This window comes from Thalassophryne amazonica, chromosome 17 (assembly GCF_902500255.1).
Source record: "Thalassophryne amazonica chromosome 17, fThaAma1.1, whole genome shotgun sequence".
Taxonomy (NCBI): domain Eukaryota; kingdom Metazoa; phylum Chordata; class Actinopteri; order Batrachoidiformes; family Batrachoididae; genus Thalassophryne; species Thalassophryne amazonica.
Genome location: NC_047119.1, coordinates 51851996 through 51874700, shown reverse-complemented (window position 1 = coordinate 51874700; position 22705 = coordinate 51851996). Strand labels below are relative to the sequence as shown.

At 41.5% G+C, this 22705-nt stretch overlaps 1 protein-coding gene across 1 annotated transcript in view; it reads left to right on the top strand.

Annotated features, from left to right (window-relative positions):
• The window catches only part of mamdc4 (MAM domain containing 4), a 46297-nt gene continuing 23592 nt past the window's right edge, over positions 1–22705 (top strand). Inside the window, exons 1-13 of the mRNA XM_034193101.1 lie at positions 1–94; positions 3596–3760; positions 4235–4360; positions 4538–4771; positions 4907–5032; positions 5485–5640; positions 9723–9826; positions 14727–14882; positions 15065–15155; positions 15368–15481; positions 15765–15857; positions 17490–17627; positions 17720–17859. Of these exons, the coding sequence (XP_034048992.1) occupies positions 49–94; positions 3596–3760; positions 4235–4360; positions 4538–4771; positions 4907–5032; positions 5485–5640; positions 9723–9826; positions 14727–14882; positions 15065–15155; positions 15368–15481; positions 15765–15857; positions 17490–17627; positions 17720–17859 (1689 nt within the window). The 5' untranslated portion in view covers positions 1–48. The remainder of the gene's footprint in view (positions 95–3595; positions 3761–4234; positions 4361–4537; positions 4772–4906; positions 5033–5484; positions 5641–9722; positions 9827–14726; positions 14883–15064; positions 15156–15367; positions 15482–15764; positions 15858–17489; positions 17628–17719; positions 17860–22705) is intronic.

Sequence of the window (22705 nt, the reverse complement as noted above, 5' to 3'; positions counted from 1 at the left end):
CTCCAGGCTTGGTGCCGACCTGCACTGGCACGGAGGACGACGCAGAAGATGAGGCTCCTTTTAGTGTTCGTTCTGTTGGTGATTGTTCAGTGGGGTAAGAGAAACTATTCAAACAACATCTAATTTCAATAATAGCATTCAAAGCTGTGTGGAAATATTGCTCTTGTGTGGTTAAATTAAAAGGCAAAAAAAAAACAACTTATTTATGGCAAAATTATTAAAGGCTGAAGTTCTTTTTATATATTAAATATGACAAAAATTAAAGGGAAATTTTCCCCCATATTGACATTTAATGTCTTTAACAGACAACCAAAAAGTTCTATGTCCAATTTTTTTTATTAGTTTCATAGCCTGTGTGGTCTAATATATATATATATATATATATATATATATATATATATATATATATATATATATATACACTCAACAAAAATATAAACGCAACACTTTTGGTTTTGCTCCCATTTTGTATGAGATGAACTCTAAGATCTAAAACTTTTTCCACATACACAATATCACCATTTCTCTCAAATAATGTTCACAAACCAGTCTAAATCTGTGATAGTGAGCACTTCTCCTTTGCTGAGATAATCCATCCCACCTCACAGGTGTGCCATACCAAGATGCTGATTAGACACCATGATTAGTGCACAGGTGTGCCTTAGACTGCCCACAATAAAAGGCCACTCTGAAAGGTGCAGTTTTATCACACAGCACAATGCCACAGATGTCGCAAGATTTGAGGGAGCATGCAGTTGGCATGCTGACAGCAGGAATGTCAACCAGAGCTGTTGCTCTTGTATTGAATGTTCATGTCTCTACCATAAGCCATCTCCAAAGTCGTTTCAGAGAATTTGGCAGTACATCCAACCAGCCTCACAACCGCAGACCACGTGTAACTACCCCAGCCCAGGACCTCCACATCCAGCATGTTCATCTCCAAGATCGTCTGAGACCAGCCACTCGGACAGCTGCTGAAACAATCGGTTTGCATAACCAAAGAATTTCTGCACAAACTGTCAGAAACCGTCTCAGGGAAGCTCATCTGCATGCTCGTCGTCCTCATCGGGGTCTCGACCTGACTCCAGTTCATCGTCATAACCGACTTGAGTGGGCAAATGCTCACATTCGCTGGCGTTTGGCACGTTGGAGAGGTGTTCTCTTCACAGATGATGCGAAGGAGATATGTTGCACTGCATGAGGCAAATGGTGGTCACACCAGATACTGACTGGTATCCCCCCCAATAAAACAAAACTGCACCTTTCAGAGTGGCCTTTTATTGTGGGCAGTCTAAGGCACACCTGTGCACTAATCATGGTGTCTAATCAGCATCTTGGTATGGCACACCTGTGAGGTGGGATGGATTATCTCAGCAAAGGAGAAGTGCTCACTATCACAGATTTCGACTGGTTTGTGAACAATATTTGAGGGAAATGGTGATATTGTGTATGTGGAAAAAGTTTGAGATCTTTGAGTACATCTCATACAAAATGGGAGCAAAACCAAAAGTGTTGCGTTTATATTTTTGTTGAGTATATATACACACACACAAAATAGTTCACTTGTCTGTGAATATGAGCCACAACTAATATGCAGTGCATCTTCCACATTTTGTTATGTTACAGCCTTTTTCCAAAATGGATTAAATTAATGTTTTCCTCAAAATTCTACACACCATACCCCATAATGACTGAAAAAAGTTTGCAATTTTTGCAAATTTATTAAAAAATCAAAATTGAGCTCAGGTGCATCTTGTTTCCACTGATCATCCTTGAGATGTTTCTACAGCTTAACTGGAATCCATCTGGGGAAAATGCAGTTGATAGGACATGATTTGGAAAGGCACACACCTGTCTACATATAAGGTCCCACAGTTGACAGTGCATGTCGGAGCACAAACCAGGCATGGAGTCAAAGGAATTGTTTGTAGACCTCTGAGACAGGATTGTCTCGAGGCACAAATCTGGAGAAGCGTACAGAAACATTTCATCTCAAGGATGCTCTTGTCCATCTGGGAAAGATTCACAGCATTTCACTTGTTTCACATTTTGTTATGTTACACCCTTATTTCAAAAATAGATGAAATTAATTTGTTTTCCTTAAAATTCTACACACTATACCCCATAATGACTGTGGGAAAAAGTTTTGGTGCTTTTTGAGAGTATTAAAAATAAAATCAGAAATCACATGTACATAAGTATTCACAGCCTTTGCCATGAAGCTCAAAATACCTCAGGTGCATCCTGTTTCCACTAATTATCCTTGAGATGTCTCTACAGCGTAATTGATTGGATGTGATTATAAGGTACCACAGTTGACAGTACATGTCAGAGCACAAACTAAGCATGAAGTCAAAGAAAAATCCTCTGAGACAGGAATGTCTCGAGGCACAAATCTGGGGAAGGGTTCAGAAACATTTCTGCTGCTTTGAAGGTCCCAATGAGCACAGTGGCCTCCATCATCTGTAAATGGAAGACATTCGGATCCACCAGGACTCTTCCTAGAACTGGCTGCCCATCTAAATTGAGAAATCGGGGGAGAAAGACCTTAGTCAGAGCTCCAGCATTCCTCTGTGGAGAGAGGAGAACCTTCCTGACTGATGAGACAAAGATTGAACTCTTTGGTGTGAATGCCAGGCATCATGTTTGTAGGAAACCAGACACCATCCCTACAGTGAAGCATGGTGGTGGCAGTATCATGCTGTGGGGATGTTTTTCAGCAGCAGGAACTGGGAGACTAGTCAGGATTGAGGGAAAGATGAATGCAGCAATGTACAGAGACATCCAGGATGAAAACCTGCTCCAGAGTGCTCTTGACCTCAGACTGGGGCGATGGTTCATCTTTCAGCAGGACTGTGACCCTAAGCACACAGCCAAGATAACAAAGGAGTGGTTTCAAGACAACTCTATGAATATCCTTGATTGAGCCTGTTGGTGTTACGTGTCCCATAATTCCAGTCAGAGTTCTGATAAGGAAATAAGAATGTGGACTCAAGTCATCGGTGACAGTTTGTACATGACTCAAAAACCTTATATTAGTTAAGATGGAAGTAAGTACTTTAATGGTGTCACTGCTCAGTACACATACTGTGTGGTACATTACAGCTATGAGCTTTAAAACATGAAATAATTTATGTTAGGATTTCTTTTTCAGTTATCAGCAATGAATGAAAGAATCCAAAACCACATTTCTTTAAAAAAAAAAGGGGGAACATGACTTAAATATGTACATTGGTTGCACATAAATAGAACGTGTCCAAAAATATAATTTTCATATCTCATTTATAAGCATATGGAATGGAATATTTTATGGACACAAAACTGATTTTTTTTTTTTTTTCCAGCTCTTTAATCTACATCTCAGTAACCATTTGGTTGACGTCCGTCATGTTTTATTTGTTTGCGTCAGAATCATTTTGCTTGCAGATTTGTGACCATAGAAGTTTTACTGTTCAGATTTACTGCCCCCTACCGGTTTCATGAAGACAATGACATTTAGTACTTATACACAGCTCTCCTAAAATGCCTTTTAATAAAGGACTGAACTTCTTTTTTTTTTTTTTTTTTTTTTTTTTTTTACTATTACCCCCTGAAGGCTACAGTGGGAGGGAGTCTGAGTGTGACTTCGAGGATACTGGGATGTGTAGCTGGACTGACCAGTCCCTGAATGCATCAGCATACAGGTGGGAGAGACGACAGAGAGGCGACACGATGCCGGACAGCGGGCCGACCTCTGACTTCACCACCGGGACTGCAGTCGGTAAAGTTATTCAGACGGATGTACCAGATTCTGTATTTTTATCCCCCATGTTTTGTATGTAAAATGTACAGTGGCACTGTAGTGCAAAACACACATGATCAGAAATTACACTTCCCTAAAAAAAAAAAGAAAAGAAAAGTTAAAATGACACCTTCAGAGAGACTTTTTTGTGCTTATTGAAGTATTTTCCCTTTCATAAAATATTTAGTTTTTGAAACATTTTTTCCAAAATGTTTGCCTGTTATTCGTGTTGTCATAGTATTTTTAAAATGTAATTTTTCATGTTTTCATCATTTATTTAAAAAAATATTGTTGCTGACATATTGCTGTTTTCCCCTTTTTGTTTTTCTTTCTCCACAACATGACATTATTTTTTCTTTCCTCATCTTAAATGTTCTTGTATTTTCTCTTTTATTTATTGTCGTTGTGATGATTTAGAGAGAGAGAGATTGTAAGACATTTTTCATCACACAGGCTGGTTCATGGGGGTGACCTCAGTGCAGACGGACCCTGTCAGTATTGCAGTTTTCATGTCACCACCAGTGAACGAGTCTTCACCAACATGTCGCCTTGTGCTCCAATACTTCCTCTGGGACTCTGGTAATAATCTATAAATATTAAACAAATTAAATGTTAAACAGAATCGAGTCACAGTTCAGAAATGTTTAAAAGATGGACTTTTAAAAACAATTTTGCAAAGTCTGAGGCTCATTTTATTGATGATTTCTAAAAGTTTGTGTGAACGCGTCCGTGTATGTTTTTGCACCTCACATGCAGCTGGCACAGGTCTGGGCTTTGCACCGTTGTGGGCCTCCATACTTCGGCAGGACTCTGAAGAAGCTGTCGTGTGGCGTCCGGAGGTCACAAGCGTACGTGCGTGGCGAGAAGCCACCATCTTTCTGGGAAGGATTCCCACAAGCTTCCAAATCCGTATTTCCTCTAAGAGATCCGAAGGACAGAGAGGAGACGTGGCCATAGACCAGCTGCAGTTTTTGGACTGTGCTTTTCCTGGTGAGTTCACCTTTCCAGTGCTGGAGATGGTGCAGGTGAAGACTCTCTATTGCCCCTTTGTGGCTGCTTTTGGTACAAAGACTAAAGAGACGAACTGAAAATTAAAAGTGCACCGTCTGTTAACTCTGTTGTTAGTATCGGACCCAGGGACTGAATGTCCACCAGAGGGTCTGAAATGTCGGCGTGGTGGATGCGTGGAGCGGCGGCAGATCTGCGACGGCACCGATGACTGCGACGACGGCACAGATGAAGATAACTGTGGTGAGAAATGGCATCTGAAAACACGTCTACACTATCCCCACCTCTGACAATGCTGCTTCACAGCTAAATCGCTTCTGTTTTTGGTCACTAAGCAACAAAAAAGTGCACCACTGCCATCATGTGGTGACAAGTGAAACAGATGTTCCAGCTACTTTGCCGATTTAGTGTTTCAGTAAAGCCAAGTTGACAAATTAATCAGAGAAACAAACAAGAAGAAAAGCACACATTTTCTGGAGTATAAGTCACACCTGTCAGAAAATGCCCATTGAAGAAAAAATAAAATCCCTTATACAGCACCAGTCAAAAGTTTGGACACACTTTCCCATCCAAACGTTTGACTTTTGACCAGAGTATAAGTCGGATCTTTTTTCTGTGAAAGGTGTGAATGCACTGCTGAGCGCGTCCGCCTCCGCCATCAGCAGGTGGTTATGTGAGCGTTTGTGTGTCTGCAGGAGCGTACCGGCTCTGTGATTTTGAGCAGGATTTGTGTGACTGGGACCTGAGGTCATTATCTACTCTGAAGTGGGTCAGAAGAAATCAAAAGACCATCTCCAATACAGACCTTCTGAAAGGACCAGGACGGGACCACTCCAACAACACTGTATCAGGTATCGAAGCACGTTCTGTTTTTAAACTTGCCTCACTCCTGAGGTTTCTGGGGCGGGGCCTTTGTGGACAGATGTGCGTGCATGTGGAGGACAAAGAGCCAAGTGAACACAAACATTCTTAACACTGTTACATGACTTTTAGTTTAATGGTAGTATGTATCCTTGTTAGGGCGAAAAGAGGCGTGTCTATGGTATATCCATCCATCCATCTTCTTCCACTTTATCCGGAGTCGGGTCGCGGGGGCAGCAGCTCAAGCAAAGCCGCCCAGACCTCCCGATCCACACACACCTCCTCCGGGGGAACCCCAAGGCATTCCCAAGCCAGCCAAGAGATATAGTCCCTCCAGCGTGTCCTGGGTCTTCCCCGGGGCCTCCTCCCAATGGGACGTGCCCGGAACACCTCTCCAGCGAGGCGTCCAGGGGGCATCCGGAAAAGATGCCCGAGCCACCTCAACTGACTCCTTTCGACGTGGAGGAGCAGTGGCTCGACTCCGAGCTCCTCCCGAGTGACCGAGCTCCTCACCCTGTCTCTAAGGGAGCACCCAGCCACCCTGCGGAGGAAACTCATCTCGGCTGCTTGTACTCACGATCTCATTCTTTCGGTCATGAGCCAAATCTCATGACCATAGGTGAGGATCGGAACGTATGATATATGCCAGAAAAATTATGACCGTAATGACTACGGCCGGAGGAAGAGAGAGACAGATGACTTGTTTCAATTGAAGTCTTTATTTGCCGCTGGAACAAACAGCATGCTTTCTTCTTCCTTTCACTGAAGGAAAGGTACACCTCACCATCGTATATACGAGGTCTGTCCGTAAAGTATAGGTCCTTTTTATTTTTTTCAAAAACTATATGGATTTCATTCATATGTTTTTACGTCAGACATGCTTGAACCCTCGTGCGCATGCGTGAGTTTTTCCACGCCTGTCGCTGACGTCATTCGCCTGTGAGCACTCCTTGTGGGAGGAGTCGTCCAGCCCCTCGTCGGAATTCCTTTGTCTGAGAAGTTGCTGAGAGACTGGCGCTTTGTTTGATCAAAATTTTTTCTAAACCTGTGAGACACATCGAAGTGGACATGGTTCGAAAAATTAAGCTGGTCTTCAGTGAAAATTTTAATAGCTGATGAGAGATTTTGAGGTGATTCTGTCGCTTTAAGGACTTTTCACGGTGCGAGACGTCGCGCAGCGCTCTCAGGCAGCGTCATCAGCCTGTTTCAAGCTTAAAACCTCCACATTTCAGGCTCTGTTGATCCAGGACGTCGTGAGAGAACAGAGAAGTTTCAGAAGAAGTCGGTTTCAGCATTTTATCCGGATATTCCACTGTTAAAGGAGATTTTTTTAATGAAAGACGTGCGGGCGGATTGCAGCGTCGGCTCGCAGCCGCCGCGACGCTCCGCCACAGGAAAAACACCTCTGTTGGAAGCCTTGAGGACAAGTTGGAACATCTCCAGCTGATAAACAATTTCTCATATACTCACTCCACTGAAAGCCATCAAAAGCCAACTGGATTTTAACAAATGGTTATCAACACGGAGGTGTTTTTCCTGTGCCGCCGCGCCGCGTCGGCTGCGTCCCGACGCGCGGACCCGTCGGCACGTCTTTCATTAAAAAAATCTCCTTTAACAGTGGAATTGTTGTGTGGGCCGCCAGAAGAGGAGGTACTGCTGGCCCACCACCAGAGGGCGCCCTGCCTGGAGTGCGGGCTCCAGGCACCAGAGGGCGCAGCCGCCTCACAGGAGCAGCCAGGGTGACAGCTGTCACGCATCACCTGCAACAGCTGTTACCAATCAGCAGGGATACATCAGCAGGACGACGTCTCCACCTCTTTGCCGAGATATCGTTCTACCTGGAAGGTAATATTCTCAGCTGACTGCTTTGTGATTTTTGTGAGTGATAACAGACCTTTTTTCCAACGAGAGGTGGAGGTAGCTTTCCTGCCGTGCGGATTACTGGGTGCAAACGCGCCCACCTTTAATTGTGTTTTTGTTCCTCGCCAGCAGTACCAGGTCCGACACGCGGAGGCAGTGGCCACCTGGGAATTCGGGACTTGGCGGCTCCAGTATTCCCGGGGTCTGGTGGCGGAGGAAATCGTGTGGTTCCGGTTCTGCTTTGGACAGGTGTCTCCTATCTTCGAGCCTGCCCACACGACACCTTTGTGAATTGATTCTGATCTATTGTTGTAATCTGTTGTATTTGTTGTGCACATTCACAACAGTAAAGTGTTGTTATTTGACCTACTCCATTGTCCGTTCCTTTGCGCCCCCTGTTGTGGGTCTGTGTACCGACACTTTCCCAACAGGAATATCCGGATAAAATGCTGAAACCGACTTCTTCTGAAACGTCTCTGTTCTCTCACGACGTCCTGGATCAATAGAGCCTGAAATGTGGAGGTTTTCAGCTTGAAACAGGCTGATGACGCTGCCTGAGAGCGCTGAGCGACGTCTCGCACCGTGAAAAGTCCTTAAAGCGACAGAATCACCTCAAAATCTCTCATCAGCTGTTAAAATTTTCACTGAAAACCAGCTTAATTTTTCGAACCATGTCCACTTCGATGTGTCTCACAGGTTTAGAAAAAATTTTGATCAAACAAAGCGCCAGTCTCTCAGCAACTTCTCAGACAAAGGAATTCCGACGAGGGGCTGGACGACTCCTCCCACAAGGAGTGCTCGCAGGCGAATGACGTCACTGACAGCCGTGGAAAAACTCACACATGCGCACGAGGGTTCAAGCATGTCTGACGTAAAAACATATGAATGAAATCTATATAGTTTTTGAAAAAAATAAAAAGGACCTATACTTTACGGACAGCCCTCGTACAGGTTTTCAAGATATCATAAGCAGGGTTACCTCATAACGCGCCCCCCCGAAAGAATAGATGTCTGTTCTTATCTTTTGTTCTCTGAGTGGAGTTATCTTTATCCTTCTCACATGAAAACCCTCAGCATTAAATGGTCTTATTAAAAACGTTAGAATTAATACAATATATTCAACATTTTCCCATCATGATAAGAATGAAAATTAATAAAACATGAAAACTTTTCCAAAAGTATATTAAAAAATCATTTTTTTAAATTAAGAGAAGTCTAGACATTACAATAAGAGTTCTTTCAATTTCTCTTTGCAGAAAACCTTTTTTTAAAGAGCTATCATTTGAAATTTACAGTATAAATAAAGGTCATTATTTTAAATATTTACAATATTACACAGTAAACAAGCAGCAGTAGGCTCACTAGAGACTGCCTATATATATCTTTATTTCAAACTAAAATCTTAGAAGTAACAAAATTCGTTATTTTGAAGGGCCATAAATACCGGAATCTGGATGGAGGAGGATTGTTTTTTGTTGTGGTTTTAAATGACATGCATTTTATACAAAATTAAAATTTCAGAATAATAATCACAGTTCTGTTTAATCTGGTTAGCAACAATGTATTAACTTGCAGAGAATTTGTCACTTGTGATTGGCCAAAATAAAGTGAATGTGGGGTAAATGCGGTCCACGGGCCCCAGAGTGGACAGCCCTGGTTAATGGAGACATGTTGAGAGGGAAGAAGTGTCTGCTTTGTCTAGAATACAAAATTCTTTCTGTGTGGTTGTGTAGGTTTGAGACTATGGTATTTGAGTTTTAGAAAACAGACGCTGTTAAGCAATCAGAAAAGCAGGCAACTGATTTAGTATAGAAACTGATTTCTGTGCAGACTCATCAGTCCAAAATCCACTAACCATCAAGCAGGTGGCAGTCATGTCTATGGGATTTGGCATGAGCAAAATGAAGTTGCTTTTTTTGATTGAGCTGATTTATCAAAGTTCACCAGATTGAAAACAATTTATTGTCACTATGTGTTCTTTTTATGTGGTAAGTTATAAGATCACATTTATTGTTTTAGAGTTATCGTGTTAATAATCTGGAGCGGATGGACTCATTTGTTTGTCCATTCACTCACTGCATTTTACGAGATATGTGCCTATACGTTGCCAAAGGTTATAAATACATTTTTCTTAAAGATTTGCTTAGAAATAAATGTTTTCTTAAAGATTTTAAATATCACAAGTCAATAAAAGCCATGGTTATGATTGCAGGTTATTTTCTGTATGTCACTGTCCCTGATAGCGGTCTAAGGATGGACTGGGCAGCGTTCCAAAGTCCACTTCTTGATCCCACCAACAGCTCTCATCCTTGCAAAGTGAGTTTTTAATCTTAAGTTATAGTGGGCTTGTTTATTTGCTTGCTTGTATTTAAACTAAAATCCTGCTGCCAAAAGGATTTAAAATTTGAAAATATGTGAAGGTGCTATGAATGATTTTTCTGCCAATACATGTTGCATTTCGACAAACACTTCATGAGGTAAACTAAACTTCCCTCCTTAGCCACTCCTCCTCAACCCTCCCTACTCTGGATTGAGCAGAACAGGCACTATGCAGTGACCAATGAGTACTGTTGACTCTTTGTAAAAGGGGGAGAGACACTCACATACACTAAAGCAGATAACCTGTAAGTTGGAGAGGAAATGGCGTCTCACTAATTTAGAAGATCTTCACTTAGCCTGGAAAAAGAGTCTGTTGCGCTATAAAAAAAAAGCCCTCCATAAAGCTAGGACATCTTACTACTCATCACTAAGTGAAGAAAATAAGAACAACCCCAGGTTTCTTTTCAGCACTGTAGCCAGGCTGACAAAGAGTCAGAGCTCTATTGAGCTGAGTATTCCTTTAACTTTAACTAGTAATGACTTCATGACTTTCTTTGCTAACAAAATTTTACCTATTAGAGAAAAAATTACTCATAACCATCCCAAAGACGTATCGTTATCTTTGGCTGCTTTCAGTGATGCCGGTATTTGGTTAGACTCTTTCTCTCCGATTGTTCTGTCTGAGTTATTTTCATTAGTTACTTCATCCAAACCATCAACATGTTTATTAGACCCCATTCCTACCAGGCTGCTCAAGGAAGCCCTACCATTATTTAATGCTTCGATCTTAAATATGATCAATCTATCTTTGTTAGTTGGCTATGTACCACAGGCTTTTAAGGTGGCAGTAATTAAACCATTACTTAAAAAGCCATCACTTGACCCAGCTATCTTAGCTAATTATAGGCCAATCTCCAACCTTCCTTTTCTCTCAAAAATTCTTGAAAGGGTAGTTGTAAAACAGCTAACTGATCATCTGCAGAGGAATGGTCTATTTGAAGAGTTTCAGTCAGGTTTTAGAATTCATCATAGTACAGAAACAGCATTAGTGAAGGTTACAAATGATCTTATTATGGCCTCAGACAGTGGACTCATCTCTGTGCTTGTTCTGTTAGACCTCAGTGCTGCTTTTGATACTGTTGACCATAAAATTTTATTACAGAGATTAGAGCATGCCATAGGTATTAAAGGCACTGCGCTGCGGTGGTTTGAATCATATTTATCTAATAGATTACAATTTGTTCATGTAAATGGGGAATCTTCTTCACAGACTAAGGTTAATTATGGAGTTCCACAAGGTTCTGTGCTAGGACCAATTTTATTCACTTTATACATGTTTCCCTTAGGCAGTATTATTAGACGGCATTGCTTAAATTTTCATTGTTACGCAGATGATACCCAGCTTTATCTATCCATGAAGCCAGAGGACACACACCAATTAGCTAAACTGCAGGATTGTCTTACGGACATAAAGACATGGATGACCTCTAATTTCCTGCTTTTAAACTCAGATAAAACTGAAGTTATTGTACTTGGCCCCACAAATCTTAGAAACATGGTGTCTAACCAGAGCCTTACTCTGGATGGCATTACCCTGACCTCTAGTAATACTGTGAGAAATCTTGGAGTCATTTTTGATCAGGATATGTCATTCAATGCGCATATTAAACAAATATGTAGGACTGCTTTTTTGCATTTGCACAATATCTCTAAAATTAGAAAGGTCTTGTCTCAGAGTGATGCTGAAAAACTAATTCATGCATTTATTTCCTCTATGCTGGACTATTGTAATTCATTGTTATCAGGTTGTCCTAAAAGTTCCCTGAAAAGCCTTCAGTTAATTCAAAATGCTGCAGCTAGAGTACTAACAGGGACTAGAAGGAGAGAGCATATCTCACCCATATTGGCCCCTCTTCATTGGCTTCCTGTTAATTCTAGAATAGAATTTAAAATTCTTCTTCTTACTTATAAGGTTTTGAATAATCAGGTCCCATCTTATCTTAGGGACCTCATAGTACCATATCACCCCAATAGAGCGCTTCGCTCTCAGACTGCAGGCTTACTTGTAGTTCCTAGGGTTTGTAAGAGTAGAATAGGAGGCAGAGCCTTCAGCTTTCAGGCTCCTTTCCTGTGGAACCAGCTCCCAATTCAGATCAGGGAGACAGACACTCTCTCTACTTTTAAGATTAAGCTTAAAACTTTCCTTTTTGCTAAAGCTTATAGTTAGGGCTGGATCAGGTGACCCTGAACCATCCCTTAGTTATGCTGCTATAGACTTAGACTGCTGGGGGGTTCCCATGATGCACTGAGTGTTTCTTTCTCTTTTTGCTCTGTATGCACCACTCTGCATTTAATCATTAGTGATTGATCTCTGCTCCCCTCCACAGCATGTCTTTTTCCTGGTTCTCTCCCTCAGCCCCAACCAGTCCCAGCAGAAGACTGCCCCTCCCTGAGCCTGGTTCTGCTGGAGGTTTCTTCCTGTTAAAAGGGAGTGTTTCCTTCCCACTGTTGCCAAGTGCTTGCTCACAGGGGGTCGTTTTGACCGTTGGGGTTTTTCCGTAATTATTGTATGGCTTTGCCTTACAATGTAGAGCGCCTTGGGGCAACTCTTTGTTGTGATTTGGCACTATATAAATAAAATTGATTTGATTTGATTTAAATGTGCAAACACAGGAATCTCACAGACGAGACGTGCACTGCACACATGGCCAGACTGAGAATGTAAAACAGACAAGAAAAGCTCTGAGCACAGAGGGAGTGTTGCTTCATTCTTTGCACAGCACACAATTTAAGCCATTAAATCTTTGCATAGTAAACAGTTATTTGCTGCTGTGTTAATGTGTAAAATGTAATTAATTGCACCTTTAAATAAATCATTCTTCACATAAAGAAATAATCAATATTATTATATGGCTGCAACAGTACGCACCCTCTGATTGGCTGATTACCAGTCGGATATTTTCCCATATTGGACCGGTTCAGTCTGAAACATGTATTTTCTTTACAAACCAGAAGCTAAAAACTGAATTAGAAAAAGCAAGCTGGATATGAACGTACTCCATAACTATCAAAACAGCATCGGAAAAAACACACAGATTGAAAGCTGACCAGCTAACGAGTGGATCACCTGTTAACAAGTTCCTGCTCTGTTCCGGTGTTCTGTCGGGACACCGGCCGTCAGCTCGGAGGTGAGCTGAGATGAGCCGCTGCTCAGCTCGGTTTCAAAGCTCTGAAGTGACCAGAGGAGGTGAAGTTTTTTTTTTTTTTGAGGTGAACTTCACCTCCACTGCTGAAGCGAACGGCTTCACTTCCGCTCTGACTATGAGCTCTGTCTACGAGCCGTCAGCAGCTTTCATATTCCGGCGTGTGTGTGTGTGTGTGTGTGTGCGTATATATATATATATATATATATATATATATATATATATATATATATGTGTGTGTGTGTGTGTGTATATATACACACACACACACACACACACACACACTAACTGGGGTACCCGGCACTGCCCGGGTTAACCTGTTTTAGACATAAGCCAAATGCCAATCATTTTAATCAAAACAATTGCCCAACATTTGTTTTTGTAATGCTGATGTCTTATGAATATGATAGTTAATAGGCTAAAGTTTGTCCAGAAGAACTATAAGAGGTGGACTCACAAAAATAAGTGGAAATACTTGGTTAAAAGACAAAAACCTTTGAGGTCCTTCATGCAGACTTTGTTTTGCAATCAAATTTATAACAAAATTACACACAAAAGGTAGGTAACAGTAAATGTAAATATCAATGAATCAAAATTGAGGTAGTGGTGTATTTCACTGTTTTTACATTGCAATTTTACAAACATAAAATGAATGTATTCAGACAGGAAGGTAAACTGGGTTGTACAGGACAGTCAGGTGCTTAACAGTTGAGAACATAAAGGAGCTGAAGAAAGGGATTAAATAAACAGATGGCCAACACTTATACAGGGCTGGAAATTTGAATCTGCCTGGTCATACCCACAGCCTCAGCCTAAGCATGTTGTTGTTTTGCTGAGTGTGTTGTGGCTGTGCTGTGCTGAGTGTGCTGTAGAAAAGGATTAAATAAACAGAGATGGCCAACACATATACAGGGCTGGAAATTTGAATCTGCCTGGTCATACCCACAGCCGGCTATTCTGGGGGTAATTTTCAGTTCAACTTAAAAAAAAAAATGGTACCAGTTTGTTCCCCATGTCATGAGGATTCAGATTATATATAGTTTTTAGGGCTACATATATTATAGTTTTGGAGTTTATCCCGACCTTGCAGCCGGTTAATAATCCTTTATGATTTTTGTTGAAAGTCATGATTAGGAAAACCATCAACTGGTTTGATTTGATTTGGCAAATCTGCTGAATACCAACAAATGCATTGTGGGAGATGCAAGGAAATCTTGTGAATTTTTTCAGCCCTAGGTATAGGGATGGGTATTCAGAAGATTTTATCTATCAATACCATTATTCATTCCGTTATCAATCCGAGTCCTTATCAATACCTCTTGTGAATTTTCTGTGTACTAAAAGTAGGCTTTACAAGCTTTCTATGTCAGCAACATTTTACTGAGTCTTAAACAAATATGAAATTGGTCACTGGATCCTTAAACTCTGGACATAATAAACTCTACATTGTGGATTCTTGATCTCTGGACATATATATATATATATATATATATATATATATATATATATATATATATATATATATATATATATATATATATATGAAAAAAAAACATTTTTCACATTGTCTTTATGGGGTATTGTGTGTAGAATTTTGAGGAAAAAATTCACATTTTCAGTATGGACCTAGGAGGAGTCGGGGAGCAAGCAGACAAACAGTATGTTGCATATTTTCATGTTCCTGTGTCCTGTAGATGGTGATGTACACTCACCAGTTTGGACCAAGGTCTGGCGGCCTGACTGTGCTTGTGGCAGACCGTAGGATCTACCCAGTGTGGGAGAGGGGCGGTGCCCTGGGAGACCTTTGGGTGAAAGCAGAGGTGGACATTGTTACTGATACCTCCTTCAAAGTGAGTAAATCACCTGAAGTCAGATCACCATTAAATGCAGTTATTATCAGTCAAAGATCTGAAATAGTGTCTGTTAATACTGAATAATTACCGTCATTTCACATTTTCTCCACACTGTGTCCACTGCATTTTAAAAACTGATGAATGTAAATTGCTAAACAATTCTTTTTGTTTTTTAATAGATTGTGGTGATGGCAGCAATCAGAGACTTTTCTTATGGTGGCATCGCTGTAGACAGTATTATGTTGTCCCCTGATTGCCGCTTATCATCTGGTAAACTATTTAACTACCTCAGTTCTGCACAACTGTTCAAAGTGCAAAGCAGCAAAATATGACTTTTATTTTGAAAAGGTGCACACATGTGCACACCTGCAATACAAAGACAGTGCTGCTTATTGTTTGCTGGTTTTGTATTATAGCAGTGTTCATTATATCTTAAAAAATAAAGAAATAAAAAATAACTGAAACTTCCTCATTGGAAACAGAGAATGATTCCATGGCAAGTTTTCCAAATAGCCCCGAAGATCCATGTACCGAGCCGGACAAGCTGTGTGATTTTTATCCTGACTGTGCAAGCAGAGACGACGAAACCAAATGTGGTAAGATTAATTGATATCTTTAATTAATTTGCTGTGATGAGGTGCAAATTGTGACCTTATATTTCTTATTATTATTTTTTATTTGACTATGTTTTTTTTCTTTTTTATGAAAGGTTTTGGTCCAAACACAGAATAAAAACATTGACAAAATGTTCAATATTTTGAAACTGTTATTACTTTTTGCACAGTTTCAATATTTGCACAGGAAAAATAACATTTCTCTTAAATGTATCTTATGATGTTTGTTAAAAAAAACAAAAAAACAACCCGTGTCCATCCCCAGGGGATTTCTCGTACCCTCAGGGAAGTTCAGGTTGGACTGATTCCAGCGTTGGAACTCAAGGTTGGCTGCTGAATAAAAATTCTACAACCAAAGGTGCAAAACTCTCTAAAGCATCTGATTTACACACACACACACACACACACACACATATATATATATATATATATATATATATATATATAGTGAGGCAAATAAGTATTTGATCCACTGTCGATTTTGTAAGTTTTCCCACCTACAAAGAATGAAGAGGTCTGTAATTTTTATCATAGGTACACTTCAACTATGAGAAACAGAATCTAAAAAAAAAAACAGGAAATCACATTGTTTTTATAAATAATTCATTGGCATTTTAATATAGTATTTGATACAATAGAAAAACAGACCTTAATATTTGGTACAGAAACCTTCAGACGTTTTCTGTTCTTGACCACGTTTTCACACTGCAACAGGGATTTTGGTCCACTCCTCCATACAGATCTCCAGATCTTTCAGGTTTGGAGTTTCAGCTCCCTCCAAAGATTTTCTATTGAGTTCAGGTCTGGAGACTGGCCAGACCACTCCAGGACCTTGAAATGCTTCTTATGGAGACCCTCCTTAGTTGCCCTGGCTGTGTCTTTAGGGTCATTGTCATACTGGAAGATCCAGCCACGATCCATCTTCAATGGTCTTACTGATGGAAGGAAGTTGTTTGCCCAAATCTGGTGATATATGACCCCATCCATCCTCCCTTCAATACGGTGCAGTTGTCCTGTCTCCTTTTGCAGAAAAGCACCCTCCAAAATGATGTTTCCACCCCCATGCTTCACAGTTGGGACGGTGTTCTTGGGATTGTCCTGGTTCTCCAAACATGGCGAGTGGAGTTGATACCAAAAAGCTCTATTTTAGTCTCATTTGACCACATGACCTTCTCCCATGCCTCCTCTGGATCATCCAATGGTCACTGGTGAACTTTAAACAGGTCTGGACATGTGCTGGCTTGAGCAGGGGGACCTTGCTGCCCTGCAGGATTTTAAACCATGACTGAGTAGTGTGTTACTAATGTAATCTTTGTGACTGTGGTCCCAGTCATTGACCATGTCACCCTGTGTAGTTCTGAGCTTTCTCAGAATCATCCTTACCCCATGAAGCGAGATCTTGTATGGAGCCCCAGACTGAGGAAGATTGACAGTCGTCTTGTGTTTCTTCCATTTTCTAATAATTACGCCAACAGTTGTTGTCTTCTCACCGAGCTGCTTGCCTGTTGTCCTGTAGTCCATCCCAGCCTTGTGCAGGTCTACAGTTTTGTCCCTGGTTTCCTTAGACAGTTCTTTGGTCTTGGCTATAGTGGACAGGTTGGAGTGTGATTGATTGAGTGTGTGAACAGGTGTCTTTTATACAGGTAACAAGTTTAAACAGGTGCAATTAATACAGGTAAAGAGTGCAGAATAAGAGGGCTTCTTGAAGAAAAATTAACAGGTCTGTGAGAGACAGAATTCTTGCTGGTTTGTAGGTGATCAGATACTTATTTCATGCATTAAAATGCAAATTACTTAATAAAAAAAAATCATACAATGTGATTTTCTGATTGATTGATTTATTTACCTACAATAAAAATTACAGACCTCTCCATTCTTTGTAGGTCAGAAAACGTGCAAAATTCAACAGTGCATCAAATATTTATTTGTCTCACTGTATATAAAATGCAGTTTCCTCTTCAAAAACTCTTTTTTTCCCCTCATTTCTTAGACGAGTATCTGATTGTGGTCGATGCTTCGGGCCAGCAGCTGACTGAAGCCCAGACACGCACGCCCCTCCTCGGCCCCTCTGGACCGGCCTGCACCCTCAGCTTTGACTTTGCACTAACTGGGACTTTGGATTCCATCGGTAAAACTGCCAGAGTCATTAGAGGGCGCAGGGTTAATATTCACTGCATTCTGTTCAGTGCAACTCTGAATAATCTTTACTGTCTGCTGCAGGGGAGCTGTCAGTCAGGGTGATTGACAGCGCAATGGGAGTGCGGCCCAAGACATGGGAGTTCAGTGGAAAGACTGGGACAGAGGCGGAGGCGTGGCAGCACGCTAGCGTGTCGATCGGACTGCGGAAGAATCGTTTCCAGGTCAGCTGTTGTTCTGCACTCGTGACTTTCACATTTGATGATTTGTAGAGCGCCCGTTCTCAAAGCCAGCAGCACTACTCTTACACTACACATATGCTTTGGAAATGAACAAATCTGGTACTGATCTTATTTCAAGGTATATGTAACTTCAGCCACACATGCTCCTAATTTCCATTATGCATGTGATGATGAGATTATTCCCTGCAACAAGCCCAAATATGCCCAGCAAGTGGCAGACAGGTATATTAAATAAGCAGGTATATTAAAGGTATATTACATAAATAAGGTATATTAAATAAATAAGGTATATTAAATAAGTTTTTGTTTTTTTTTGTCTGCTGTTCTTGATTATCCTGCACCTGGCCTAATCAGGATTGGATGTGCACACAACTACTATTATTTATTTTATATTAAATAAGCATGACAAATGTTTTGTCTTGTTGTTGGTGGAGGTTATGGTTTCACCCCTGTTTGTCTGTCTGTTTGTGAACAGCCTGGAGCCCACAATTTTTCATATATCATTATGACATTTTTACTGAAGATTCATATCCTGATAGGCAAGAACTGATTCAATTTCAAGGTCAAAGGTCAAAGTCAGGAAAACTCTTGGAAAATTGAAAAAAGAATCCCTATTTTTAACATTGAACAAATTTTCAAAAATTTATAACTCCGTCCAATAAGATCAGATTTCTTTCATTTTCAAGGACATCATGCAGGATGGCATCCTTTATCGACTGACAAAGTTTGATCTGGATCTGATAAGGATTGTAGATTTTGTGGTCATTTGAATTTAATATTGAAAAGCTCATGTAATGTATATTTTACATTATATCTTGATCAAACATGCCCCAATCACTCTCATATTTGAAAGTGAGGTGCAGACTGGCACTTACTGTCCCCTGAAAAAGTTTGATCCAGATCTGATCTGGATTGTGGATTTTGTGGACATTTGAATTTAATATTAAAAAGCCCATTTGGTGTACATTTTGCATTATATCTCAATCAAAATTGCCTCAGTCACTCTCATTTTTCTGTTATGGATTTACCTACAGCACCAAAACTGGATGGAGGTTCCATTTTTATGCCTGTTTGTCAATGTTCCAGTTATCAGTCGGAAACCATTTACCAAAAAGCAAAGACAACAAATGCTCTGTGAAAATGATCTGAAAAAGAAATCAGAAACCGAATAAGCTGTAAAAAAAAAAAAAAAAAAAAGAAGCATAAACCAACAACCTGGCAACACCACAAAAAAACTGATTCAAGTGCATGAACTAAATACATGCTCCTGACATTTGATCACATCTAATTTATCTTATGAAAAGCCGCTTCTAATAGGACTTTGACCTTGAAAAAATTTTCCAAGGCAAAATGTGGAATTTGAAACTAGTGTTGGCGGAGGTTTGCACTCTACAAGCGCCGTGCTCTGGTTTTGGTTCTTGTTCTTCTTATTTGTCAAAGTTAACCAAATTGTAATCAGTTCAAACTCATTATATACCCTTTAAATTCAGACATTTACAAGATGATAAGGGTTGGTAAGATTACACCTTCATTCAGTTTAGAATTTGGTGTTGTTCAAATAAAATAAAATGAATTGATTTGACGATAACATTTATTGTGTGCGAGCAATCATGCTGACAAACTGGAGGAGATTTATGTCTATTCAGTCACTCACTGCACTGTACTTTAACAAAAGCAAAGTAATGAACACAAAATTATTACATGGAGAACAAGGAGAGTCATAGTGGTTTATGCTTCTATATCAACAACGCCTGGTGCGCCGATGTGACTGTGATCTCCCAACACTGCTGTCCCTCTCTGGAATATCTCCTCATAAACTGCAGACCGTTCTACTCTCCACGTGAGTTTAACTCTTTCATACTTTGCTCTGTGTATATTCCACCGAGCTCGGACGTGCACGAGGCCGAGCGCGCACTCGCGGATCAGATTATGAGCGTGGAGAGAGACTTTCCGGACTCTTGTTATAATTCTCAGTGATTTTAACAAAGGGAATCTCAGTCAGGAATTACCAAAATACAAACAGTTTGTTAAATGCCCGACCAGAGAAGGGAGCACGTTAGATCATTGTTACACGACAGTGAGTGGTGCGTACCGCGCAGTGGCCCGTGCAGCTTTGGGACTCTCAGACTCTCAGATCACGTGATGGTCCACTTGATCCCCGCATACAGACAGAGACTTAAACTCTCTAAACCTGTTGTGAGGACATCTAAAGTGTGGAGCAGTGAAGCTGTGGAGGAGCTACGCGCGTGCTTGGGCACTACGGATTGGGATATGTTTGAGGCTTCAACAGACAGTCTAGATGACTACACAGACACTGTGACGTCATATATTCATTTCTGTGAAGACAGCATCATCCCACAGCGTACCAGGGTGAGATATAACAATGACAAGCCCTGGTTCACACCTAAACTCCAGCAGCTCCGTCAGCAGAAAGAGGTGGCTTTCAGAGAAGGAGACAGAGACAGCTATAGAGGTGCAAAGTACAGATTTAGCAAGGAGGTGGCAAAGGCTAAATCCATGTACAGTTCACGTCTGCAGCAAAGGTTCTCTGCCAATGACTCAGCCTCTGTGTGGAGGGGGCTGAAAGACATCACCAACTACAAGCCCAAAGCACCTCGTTCTATTGACGACCTGAACGTCTTCTATTCACGCTTTGAAGACAAGGACTCACACCTCCCCACCCCCCACACAACTGGATATTCAAACACCATGGACCTCCACCCTCTCACCGCTGCCCTCCCCACTCCCCCTGTTGCCCTCTCGGTCCAAGAGGAGGACGTGAGGAGACATTTCAAAAGGCTGAATCCACGTAAGGCCCCGGGCCCAGACTGTGTCTCTCCTGCCACCCTGAGACACTGCACTGATGAGCTGGCCCCAGTCTTCACGGGGATCTTCAACACCTCCCTGGAGTCATGCCATGTTCCAGTCTGCTTCAAGTCCTCCTATAGTTCCAGTCCCCAAGAAACCACGCATCACTGGACGTAATGACTACAGGCCTGTGGCTCTCACGTCTGTAGTCATGAAGACCTTCGAACGCCTGGTTTTATCCCACCTGAAGTCCATCACCGACCCCCTCCTGGACCCCCTGCAGTTTGCCTACAGAGCCAACAGGTCTGTAGATGACGCCATAAACCTGGCCCTGCACTTCATCCTGCAGCACCTGGACTCCCCAGGAACCTACGCTAGGATCCTGTTTGTGGACTTCAGCTCTGCATTCAACACCATCCTTCCGGCTTTGCTCCAGGACAAGCTTTCTCTGCTCCACGTACCTGCAGGTGGATCACAGACTTCCTGACGGACCGGAGTCAGCATGTGAGGCTGGGAAAGAATGTCTCGAACACTCGGGCTCTCAACACAGGATCTCCACAGGGCTGTGTCCTTTCCCCTCTGCTCTTCTCACTCTACACTAACTGCTGCACCTCCAGCCACGACTCCGTAAAGCTCATCAAGTTTGCGGACGACACCACCCTCATCGGACTCATTTCGGATGGGGATGAGTCTGCCTACAGGAGGGAGGTGGACCAGCTGGTGACCTGGTGTAGCAGCAACAACTTGGAGCTCAACGCCCAGAAAACAGTGGAGATGATCGTGGACTTCAGGAAAGCCACAGCCCCCCCGCGCTCCCTCGCCCTCACCAATAGCCCCATCACCACTGTGGTCTGTCACCGCTTCCTCGGCACAACCATCACCCAGGACCTCAAGTGGGAGTCAACCATCAGCTCCCTCATCAAGAAGGCCCAGCAGAGGATGTACTTCCTGCGGCAGCTGAAGAAGGCCACGCTGCCTGTCCAGTTGATGTTGCAGTTCTACACGGCCATCATCGAGTCCATCCTCTGCTCCTCCATCACGGTGTGGTACGCCGGGGCCACAGCCAGGGACAGACACAGACTGCAGCGCATTGTGGCCTCTGCTGAGAAGGTGATCGGCTGTAGCCTTCCATCTCTCCACGACCTGCACGTCTCCAGGACTCTGGGCCGAGCAGGTTGGATCACAGCTGACCCTTCTCACCCTGCACACGGTCTGTTCAAACCACTCCCCTCGGGCAGGAGGCTACGGTCCACCCAGACCAGAACCTCCCGCCATAAGAACAGTTTCTTCCCCTCTGCCGTTAGACTCATGAACTCCTCAACTCTGTCACTTTATCATTTTATCACGGGTCACTTTAGACAATGTACTTTGGTTTTAATTGCACTCCTCCCACTGCACTGTTTTTTTCTGATCCTCTTTCTTTCTGTTTTTCTGTTGCACACAGCCTTTCATATTTCATATGTCATTTTTTATCTTATATTTTGTCTTATTTTGGCACATATTGTATATTTTATCTTAGCGTTTTATATTGCTCTCTGTTTAATGTTGCACCATTATATCGAAGCAAATTCCTAGTCTGTGAATCCTGTTCATTGGCAATGGCAATAAACTTCTTCTGATTCTGATTCTGATAAACCATTTATTTGCAGAGATATTCATAAAAATTAAGAACTCAAATTGTTTTAGTAATAACATAACATCAGCCTATAAATATGAGCTGTGTTATAGATTTTAAAAATCATTTGATTTTACTTTTTTAAACTGCAAATTTAAAAAGACATCTTAAAAATCTTTTTTATCAATGTAGGTTTTAAGCAAAAGACAGTATTATTACGTTTTTTGTTTTTAATACCCTTTTTTTGGTTCTGCTTTGATAATTTAAAGACTGATTTACGCATTGTTTGGAAAACAGTAATAATGCTTTTTTCCTGATGATCAACAAAATTAATTAAATTAGTCTTTTATAGCATTCTTTTTCATAAGTTATTCCTTTTTTAGCGATGCAAGAAAAATGTGGAAA